Source organism: Squalius cephalus (assembly GCF_949319135.1).
Source record: "Squalius cephalus genome assembly, chromosome: 1".
Taxonomy (NCBI): domain Eukaryota; kingdom Metazoa; phylum Chordata; class Actinopteri; order Cypriniformes; family Leuciscidae; genus Squalius; species Squalius cephalus.
The window spans coordinates 27,149,021-27,159,303 of NC_137122.1; the positions used below are offsets into that span (position 1 = coordinate 27,149,021).

Genomic DNA, 10,283 nt, shown 5'->3' on the forward strand with positions numbered 1-10,283 from the left:
TCTGTGGGTCTACTGATATGTGTTGGGTTGTATTGGTGGGGGCATTAAATCCTAATGGAATATGTCCCTAACACACTACAAAAAAGAATTATGTAGTGGTTTAAATGGTAAAAGCCAATGGTTCCTATTTTAATATAAACCATTAGAATTTCTGTGATGGTTTCCAACTTTTTTTTAAGCTGGTCTGATCTTCTGTCCTTGTCTAAAGAAATAATTACACACACACATCATGCTTAATGTTTTATTATCAAGGTGAACACATGAAATTCATCAGTATCTGTAAAATTCACCTACATAAATGAGTTTCACAGCACTAACACTGTTTCAGCTTTGATCGCCTCGGTAAAAACACATAATAAACGGGGCGTTACTTGCATTTTATGGTAGTCAGCTTTGTTGCATTACATTTACTTCACCAGGAGATGGTTCTGCAATTTCTATCTGAATGAAGCTTCGAGTAATGAACCATTTTCGACACAATTGTATCAGAAAGCAATAATGCTTTGAAACGCTTCATTTGGCCATCACTACTCACAGCAGGCAGCGAGGCAGACATGAGCAATCGATCGGCAGACAGCAATACAAAACACTGGAGAACACATTGTGCAATGCAAGACAAAGAACTGAATAAACTGAGTGCTATATATAAACAGGCAAACAAAGGGCGCTTAATGAAACACAGGTGAACTTAATTAGTGACTAACAGACTATCATGGTTAACTTGTAGCTCAACATGAGTTCCTATAAGAGCAGCCAAAAGTGCAATTGCAAAAGAACCTTCTCTCAACCCCAGGTCAGGACTGCACACGGATTAAGCGTTGTAGTATTTTTGTGACTGCAATATTCAGACTCCACACGGATTGAGGACAACTTTTCAGCTGTACGGTAATGCACCTTTGCTGTTTTAGGCTTGTTTTTTTTTTTCTTCTCCATTCCATTTTCTCCATCAACTGACTTGATTTAGTGGGTTCTTGTATGTTTTTTTGTTGCAAACTAATCTGGTTGTGCTATTTTACCTAATGCAACTTCCATTCTCAAAGGTCCCTGCAACAAAGCTTTGACCTTTTTATCAAAAATATTGCATTATTAAACCAAATGGCATGATTTCACTGAATCCACTCTTCATTGTAGGCTTTAAAGATCAACATGGAGAAAATCATCCTAATATTACCTCTGATATTGCTGGTGCTGCATATACAAGGAGGAGAGTTCCACAAACTTCCAGTTTGTTTGCCTGAAGCTCCACAGCCAGAAGTCGTGGAGTTCGACAACACAATCTATGCCACTTGTGAAGTAACTCCCAGCCCCAATTTGCCACGTAACCAGCCAAAGATCTTTGGGCAAATCCTCTTCAAGCAGGTCTTCCCCGATGGAGATTTAGAAGTGAAAATCAACCTCCGTGGTTTGCCTGCCATCGATCGTCAAGAGCGTGCCATGCACATCCATCAGTATGGAGACCTCAGTCAAGGCTGCATCACTGTTGGTCCTCATTATAATCCAAGCGGCGTTGACCACCCTCATCATCCTGGAGACCTGGGCAACTTTGCTTCCGAGAAAGGAGTTATAAGGCAGTTCCTGACGCTTCCAGACGCCAAGCTCTTTGGGCCTTATTCCATTCTGGGACGTGCGGTGGTGGTTCATGAGAAGGAGGATGATCTGGGAATGGGTTCAGATGAGGAGAGTAAACTCAGTGGGAATGCTGGACAGATAATTGCTCTCGGTGTGATTGGTATTACTACTCCAAGTCTGTGGCAGAAGACTGAAGTGCCCCCCAAGAAAACATGTGGAGGAAGGCACTGAGAGTCAAAGATGAGGGAGTCGGATATGGTGGAAGGGCAGATTCAAATGGGATAATCATGATTTTCCTTGTGTATTCTTTGTATGTGTCCTACATTAAAGTATATTTCATAACCTGAACATTCCCATGTTTTTTTTTTTTTCTTGGTCTTTTCAGAGGCTTTTTGGCCATAGCTTCCAATAGTAAATGCACTATTAAAAATAAATGTAGGGTGAATGCAGGCAAAGTGGGCCGTTTAGTTTGATTTACTGCTCAATGGGTTAACCCTTTAAGAGCATGACAATGGCCTTTAATTAAAGATACACTATTTCTTTAAATGATACAATGGTTTTGGTTGATGCAATATGACACTGGAGGGTGTGGCTACATCTCAAGGGAGGACACCCTTATTGTTGAAGGTAGAACTAACCTCTGACATAAGATTTTATTTTCTAAATTATAAGGTTTCTCGCTAAATGCCAACATATGGGTATATTATTCTGACAGTTTGTTACTACAGTTAACAGGGAATCAAAATGCAAAAAAAAAAAAATATTTTAAAATGTTGGTTTTCTTGTAAGGTGTTTAAAGCTACAATATGTAAGATTTTTGTAATAAAATAACCAAAAATCACTTGCAAAGTGTGATCTATTTCCTGCAGTTGTGTACTTCCAGTATTCCAAAAGTTCCCAAAGATTTTTAATTTCAGAGAAATTCCAAATTAATGCTGCAAGCAGCATTTATTGGGGTTCAAGCATTTAAGGCCTTGGCTTTTTAAGCACAAATGCATAAAAAGACATTAAGTTTTGTTTGGCAACCATTTAACCACTGACATCATACATGGAGAAGACCATTTCCAGCCAATTTAACATAGGAAATATATGGTTTTCAAAGCTTTTTAACAGTTATAGCGCCACCTATGGTCTGATCTCCATAAAATTGTGCATGCTTGTTTACAATGTTATTTCACATATGCTCACCAATTTTCGTGAAGTTCTGAGTTTTCGTTTAGGATTTATAGGCTTTCGAGTGAATTTTGCCACGCCCATTTTCTAAATGACCCTGTTATAGCCATCCAAATGCAAAAGTTCAACTTTTTTTTGATAATTATTGATCTAGAGAGTCCAGAGAATTGTCCTAGACTGGTTTGGTTGCGATCGGGCAACAACGCCTAGGACTAGTTCGCAAAAGTAGGTTTTTGACATAATCATGAATGTTCAATGAACGGTTTGATTGACAGCAGTGGTTCTTGAGGCAAAGTTGTTCAGGATGAGGAGATCTATCAAATGATATGCATATTGTGTGGATGTGTGTAACACCACGTGATTACAGAGGGCGTAAACCTCGTTAGCGCCAACTAGTGGCCGATTTCTATCGAAATTCTTGGAGACCTCTAGGACTATGAGTTGAACATGCCCACCGAGTCAAACTTCATTGGCCGATGGCGGCCATGCTTTTTTACGCCAATGTCCTCATATACATACGTGGCACCTTAGACCAAGACACTGCATACCAATTTTCAAGTCAATCGGACTAACGGTCAGGTGGTCATAGCCCTTTTTAGTTTTTTTTTCATGTTATAACGCCAACTAGTGTTCAATCGGCGCGATTTTTTTTTACTGTGACCAAATATTGAGCCCGTACATATGTGTACCGAAATTTGGTGAAGCTATCTCATTTGCTTCTCGGGTTATAGCCATTTTAGTAAAAGTGGCTCCGCCCACAGAGTACGTTTTGGCCCCCCTTAGCGACCGTGATTAACTGTGATTAACGTGATTATTGGTGTTTAACCAATTGGTTCATGGGTGTGTTTATTTGATAGCCTTTGCTTTGAAATTGCAAGGAAATGACATCATGATAAATTTCTGTCAAATGCATACAAGTGTGTTTGGTGTTTTGCAAATCACTCTGTAATGTTTTGCAAAAAGTGTGAAGCTTACAGTTGTGCAAATCTAGGCTGGAGTTTTGCTCCTTGAGTGTAAGGTTTTGCTAATTGTGGGAAAGTTTTCATTTTAGTGTGTAAGCAATTGAAAAAAAAGAGTTCTCAATGAGAACTTCTGAGTGAAAGAAATAAAGTCTGGATTGTAATAAGTGAAGATGCTGATCGTTAGTGTTTAATGTTCTGTTGGGATTTAAAGGGTTTCTGTATCATCTGTTTTGTGGGTCACGATTGTGCTGAAGAGTAGAGCCTGTGCTCCAGTCCAGGATGAACTTGACCTGTTAATGTTCACTATAGAGAGCGGCTTAGAGTCCCTTAGTTTTACGTTATGAATTGCACTTTAAGAATGTGATTACAAAAAACTTTTTGAAGTGTACAGTATGTGTTTGTGTACGTGCGTAGAGTATGACTTTGTCATTTAAACAACCAACTAAGAATAGGTATTTTATGAAAAAATGTACAAACTATGAAAACCAATAAGTAGCCTACCTTTAATGCCTTTAAGATTTTACATGCTATCATAAAATTCCTAGACTATTTGTCTCCAGACTAAACAGCTTAACTTCTCCAGATGCCAGATGCAATGAATTAATTAAATCCAGGCTGGTTCAGAATCCCAATGGCACAATATTGTGTTATTGAAAACATCTTAGTCCATTCATTGCAGTGATTGTAAGTACACATCATGCTGAGCTCTGCTCCACCGAATCTTCTGCAGCAGATGAGCCGTTATGAACAGAGTGAGTATCTGGACCCCCAGCAGAATTAAGACTACCGTGACAATCACTCCACTGTTGTGCTCAATCCAGCGGGAGATGCTGCCCAAACAGCCGCCCAGGAAGATCACGCTCTGGGCGGAGAACTCGTCCAGCTTTTGGGCACCCAGTCCACACTGGGTGTTCCACACCGTCCCGTTCTCTAGGGGATCCACACAGCATGAAGGGGGCACTCCGCAAGCCTGGACCCCTGGAGCCGAACAGTTGAAATACCTGTGCCAGAGAAATGGAGACCGGTGAGACTCAACTGGATTTGCTACAATGCTTTTTGAGTTCTAAGGTAACCTAGGTCAAGGGTGAAGTGTCATATCTGCCCCCACTTGTGGCACCAATAATTAAATTCAAAATAAGAAGGCCTATGTTTTTACATTTTGGAAATTGTTAGTGATACATGCCGGTTCTAAAGTGATAGGTTGTTGTAGGTGATTTCTGTTTAGTTGTGTGTTTGATTGGTTGTACGTCCCAATTGGCACACTTATGCACTTACGGTCTTGTGGACTGACAATGGCCGCCACATTTGTGGTTAGTGAAGTCCAAGAGACTGAAGGGTGTTCCATTTGTCATTTTAGGATTCAGTCGATATACGCCCTCGATGCACATGTTTGCCGACAGTCAAAGTGCCATTACTTCACAAAAGTGTGGATGCGTAGGAAGACCGTGAGTGTTTAGGCTGCCATTTGGGATAGGGCAAAATTGATGTTATGATGCTAGGTTGTTGCTATGTGGTTGCTAAGGGGCTCAGAGTGTTTTTTAGTACATTTCTGTTTGATTGCTAGGGTGGTCTGGGTGGTAGCTTACTAGAAAAGGTCAAAAAGGTTCATGCAAAACCATGATTGATGCCATGATGCTAGGGTGTTGCTAGGAAGTTGCTAAGTGATTCTAAATTTGATTTTAGTGTATTTCTGGGTGGTTTCTAGATGATTGCTTACCAGCCCAGGTCAAAAGGGTTCATGCAAAGCGGGTGTTGCTATGTGGTTGCTAAGGAATTCAGAGTAGTTTTTAGTGTATTTCTAGGTGGTTGCTTACTAGACTAGGTAAAAAAGGTTCATGCAAAACTTGATGCCATAATGATAGGGTGTTGTTAGGTGGTTGCTAAGGGGTTTTAGGATGTTTTAGTGCATTTTTGGGTGGTTTGTTTTCCAGCCCAGGTCAAAAGGGTTCCAGATTCTGAAGGGTTTTTAGGGTGTTGCTTATGATTGCTAGATAATAAATAATAAATAGAAATGGAAAATAATACACACTTTAACATTAAACTCCCTTCAATAGAGACTTACTTTGTTAATAATGGGTAATCGTTATTGGAATTGCTAAATAAGGATTGTGGTGTGATCAAGTGAAATATATTGGAAGCATGAATGGGAAAATTATGAGAAAGCCAACTCCAAACTATGAGTTCAGAATGCATTAAATGCTGGAGACGCTCTTTATTGCAAATTAGGTTTTATAATCTGTGTATTTAACTTTGGACTACTGCAGTGTTGGAAACTGTAATGATGTCAGCCCCTCTCTTGATTTCCACTCATTTTGCTCATGCACTCACACATTGATTTCCCAGTCTCTGTAGGTATCCGCCCCGCAGCACTGCAGGCCCATCTGGATCTCATCAGTGATGAACCTCAGGTCCAGATCGTCCTGGTACCGCACCATGGCGGCCAGCATACCCGAGCGCAAAACCTCCACGATCTGGCCCTGCAGGCTGTAAACCAGGACCGCCGCCAGAACCTGCGCCACCAAAAGGAGCAGCACAGCAGCCGAGAAGGTCCGAAGAAGGCACATGTTCTCCCGCAACACCCCCACGCATCCCGTCAGGCTCAGCAGGGCGAGAACCAAACCGATAAACGTGAAGAGCAGCATGGGGTCTGTGCCGATACCGCTGATCTTCTCCTGAGCAAAGGACTCTTTGTTAATCAGCCCCCACAGGCCTAATACTAGCGTGACCAGACCGAGGACAGTGAAGAGCAGGTTGCTCGTGATGAGGAGGTACTTCAGAATATAGTCTCTCCAACTGGACTGAGAACTGAGACCCCGTGAAGTGAAGACGTTCCATGACGAAGCTGCGGTTGACTCGTCATGGCAGGATAAACTCGAGCTGGTCTGACTTCCTGAACTGTCGTGCGTTCCCAGATATGTGGCCGCTGAGGTACCCTCTGATTTTTTAACGTCTCCCTGATGATGGTATGAGAAGTAGAAAGTTCATGAATTTGGTCAGATGAATACCCTAAGAGCTCTTGGGCCAGATTCACGAAATTCATTGTCAATTCAATTCAATTCAGTGCATTCATAATAATAACCATATTAATAATAATAATAAGTTATTGTTATTATTAACTATTATTTGCAAATAGTTTAATCAAACACTCTTATTCAGTTGAATATTCTTAGACAGTTTGGGCCAAATTTACAGTTTCATTGCATTAATAATAATAATTATTATAATAATAATAGAAACTTAATTATTATTATTTTCACTCTAATGATTGTACATTATGAAAATTATAATAATCTATATTATTGCTAACTGTTGTTGTTATTATTACTATTAGTTTTATCATTACTATTAGCCTAATACATTGAATCTGTTAAGTAAATTTGGCCCAAACTGACCAAGAGTGTTTCATTAAACTATTTGGAAATAATAATAATAATAATAATAATAATAATAATAATAATAATAATTATTATTATTGTTGTTGTTGTTATTGTTGTTGTTCAATTATTTAAATTATTATTATTATTATAATTTGTGTAATAATAATGATAATTTCTTCTTCTTTTTCATTTATTAATGGTAATAAATAAGTATAATACATTGCTGCATTTGTTTTTATAATTATAAATAAAAGTAATAATAATGATGATAAAAATAATACTTATTATTATTTATAATTTAAAGTTATTAATATGAATTATTATATCCAAATAGTTTAATCAAACATTCTTTCCTCTCTCAGTTTGCCGCTAAATAGTGTATTAGAGGTAATCCTGCCTTAAACTCAAATTATAAGTTGTACCAGAATGTTACTTAAATGAGCAGAAATAAGTTTTCTCTCTTTGATTTACATAATGTCTTTTGAGAATTGGCTGCTAAAACAACGCTTAGCGTGCAAAAAAAAAAAGTACAATCAACTGACAAATGTACCAATACAACAATTTTAAGAAAATAAACAGAAAGGAGTCACACTACCTTTGGTATAAGAGGTTTGTTCTCTCCATTCTGGAAGTGATTCCTCCGCTCCCAGAAAAAGAAAAATCTCCCAAAAGACGGAAACCGCCCCATACCTCCCAAATACCAAATACCCAAAGAGTGCTCAGAGAGGGATGCTGGTCGGCTGAGGGGTAGAGGAGACAGAAGGGAGCGAGTGCGAGTGCGAGTGGGCCACGGCACAGCATTCCAACATCATGTGAGAGTCACAGTACTGAGGATTAGAGGGTCAGCGTTTCAACCGGCCCTGAAGGCTCAACCAGACAGTGCGCAGCTCACAAACACTGAATGCGCTAGCAAGACGCTTCACTGCTCCACCACTCTGACATAATAAAGCTTACAAATGCACAATCAAGTTTATGCATGGGTTTATGGTCACAGGGACAGTTGTTATTAACTAAAACTGTTAAAAATGGTGTTCGTTAATTGAAATAAAAAATTTAAACTTTAAATATTTAAAACTTTAAAATAAAATAAACAAGTAATAAAAACTCAGTGAGTGTTTTAGCGCAATTTTCTCACCTTATGGGATCACAACACTAAGAGATAGTAAATCTTTTCCTGGATTTTTTTTTGTGCGTTCCCGAGATTAGACCTTCCTTAACATAATGCCGAAAACCCGCAGTCTCTAGGTGGTCTGGTTGAGGAGTAGATAGAAGTGCAAGATTGGTGCGCACAGACGCACAGAACAGAAATCATGAGTTAACAATCGCAATTTGTCCGGTGGAAAATTGCGCTAAAAACTCTTTGAATGACAAGTGGAAATATTGCCTTTGCAACTAACGGAAATAAAATTGAAGTACTAAAATTACTAAAACTAAAACTGAAATAAAAAAGAAATTAAAGCTAAATGTAAATATAAAAAAGTATTTTTCAAAAAAAAAATTTTAAAAAAATAACAAAAATGACAAGTTTGTGTTCAATCAAATGGTTTTGAAATGACATGAAAATATAACAACATTAAATTTTAGATTTTTTTTACTATTATAATATTTGTTACAGATGTCTTGTTTAAAAATTGTGTTTAAATACATCACGGATGTAAAATACTGACTTTCAGCGAAAATCACTTTTGGAAAAAGGCAGTAGCCTAAACTAGCTTTTCACTGAAAAGGGGAAACCTGCAGCTACTGAAAACATTTGCAGTCCTCTGGAATTAAACAAAACATAAAATCATTGTGATGCATGCATACATCTCATCGTAACTTTTCCTGTGGTTGCTTGTGCAGATGTGCTCGCTGTGAGAATTTCCCCATGCTCCTGGATCTTTTCCTGACCTTGGCTTCGGGTCTTCATTTGAAGAGGAGAGCACAGCACAGTAGGTATTCCAGGAATGAACAGAGCAGATTTTTCCTTCTCACTGCTCCATCCAGAGCCAAATCATCTCACACCACCTGACTCCAAAAAATATTACTCATACAGACACTGCTGTCTGTGCAAACTCCATAAAACTGTGCTCCCTTTGCCATGTCTGGAGGATTACTGATGCTTACGTTTGCATTGTCTAAGTTCATTTTATGCCCCTATTTTGTTATTTTAAAAGTTACTAATTTTGTTTTGGAGGTCTCCTACATTAGGTGTACATGTATCCAATGTAAAAAAAAAAAAATTCTCATAATATGCATTGCAGTATTTTCAGAATTTCATTTCTCAAAATGGTTCGATAAAAGATCTAGTCTCTCTAAACCAGGGGTGCCCAACCCTGCTCCTGCCGATCGACTGTCCCGCACAGTTCATCTCCAACCCTAATCAAACACAGCTGAAGCAACCAATTAAGGTCTTCAGGATCACATGAAAATTAAAGGCAGGTGTGTTTGATTAGGGTTGGAGATGAACTGTGCGGGACAGTCGATCGGCAGGAGCAGGGTTGGGCACCCCTAATCTAAACCACTCATTTCCAAGAGCTTACTCTGCTCTGATTGGTCAGATGACCCAGTCTGTTGTGATTGGCCTACTCTGCTCTGATTGGTCAGATGACCCAGTCTGTTGTGATTGGTCTACTCTGCTCTGATTGGTCAGATGGCTCAGTCTGTTGTGATTGGTCTACTCTGCTCTGATTGGTCAGATGGCTCAGTCTGTTGTGATTGGTCTACTCTGCTCTGATTGGTCAGATGACCCAGTCTGTTGTGATTGGTCTACTCTGCTCTGATTGGTCAGATGGCTCAGTCTGTTGTGATTGGTCTACTCTGCTCTGATTGGTCAGATGACCCAGTCTGTTGTGATTGGTCTACTCTGCTCTGATTGGTCAGATGGCTCAGTCTGTTGTGATTGGTCTACTCTGCTCTGATTGGTCAGATGACCCAGTCTGTTGTGATTGGTCTACTCTGCTCTGATTGGTCAGATGGCTCAGCCTGTTGGAAATTAAATGTAGATTTGCTTGAAAAAAATTAGTGCAGAAAACAGTGTCTTCTTGACATGTTGACAACATGAACCAAACTCTTCCAGTCCTCAGTTACAACTACAGTGTTTGAGGGTCAAAGTAGACATTGTTCACAGGCAGCCAATGAAGTCCATTGACATTATGCATTTTTTTTTTTTACAAACTTAAATATGTTTGTGCAGGAAGTAAGGATGAAATGACTGACAACT

General features: G+C 39.2%; 2 protein-coding genes across 2 annotated transcripts; one reads left to right on the top strand and one right to left on the bottom strand.

Annotated features, from left to right (window-relative positions):
• Positions 1–784: 784 nt before the first annotated feature.
• Positions 785–2,930, top strand: LOC307158164 (extracellular superoxide dismutase [Cu-Zn]-like). The gene is given in 3 exon segments (XM_079870500.1): positions 785–793; positions 1,132–1,775; positions 1,777–2,930. Coding segments are annotated over 2 exon segments (666 nt in total). The 5' UTR covers positions 785–793; positions 1,132–1,146; the 3' UTR covers positions 1,814–2,930.
• tspan10 (tetraspanin 10) lies at positions 2,930–8,023 on the bottom strand. Its single transcript, XM_079870477.1, has 3 exons — positions 7,677–8,023; positions 6,033–6,658; positions 2,930–4,705 (listed from the first exon to the last, which is right to left on the bottom strand). The coding sequence occupies exons 1-3, from the start codon at positions 7,767–7,769 to the stop codon at positions 4,375–4,377; spliced, it is 1,050 nt and encodes a 349-aa protein (XP_079726603.1). The 5' UTR covers positions 7,770–8,023; the 3' UTR covers positions 2,930–4,374.
• Between the last annotated feature and the right edge of the window lie 2,260 nt (positions 8,024–10,283).

Bases quoted from the DNA above. Each gene is read 5' to 3' on its own strand.
- tspan10 (XM_079870477.1), bottom strand. From the start codon at position 7,769: ATGGGGCGGTTTCCGTCTTTTGGGAGATTTTTCTTTTTCTGGGAGCGG. The intron at 6,659-7,676 runs GTAGTGTGACTC...TACCATCATCAG, and splicing joins ACAAACCTCTTATACCAAAG to GGAGACGTTAAAAAATCAGA. The intron at 4,706-6,032 runs GTGAGTGCATGA...TCTCTGGCACAG, and splicing joins AGAGACTGGGAAATCAATGT to GTATTTCAACTGTTCGGCTC.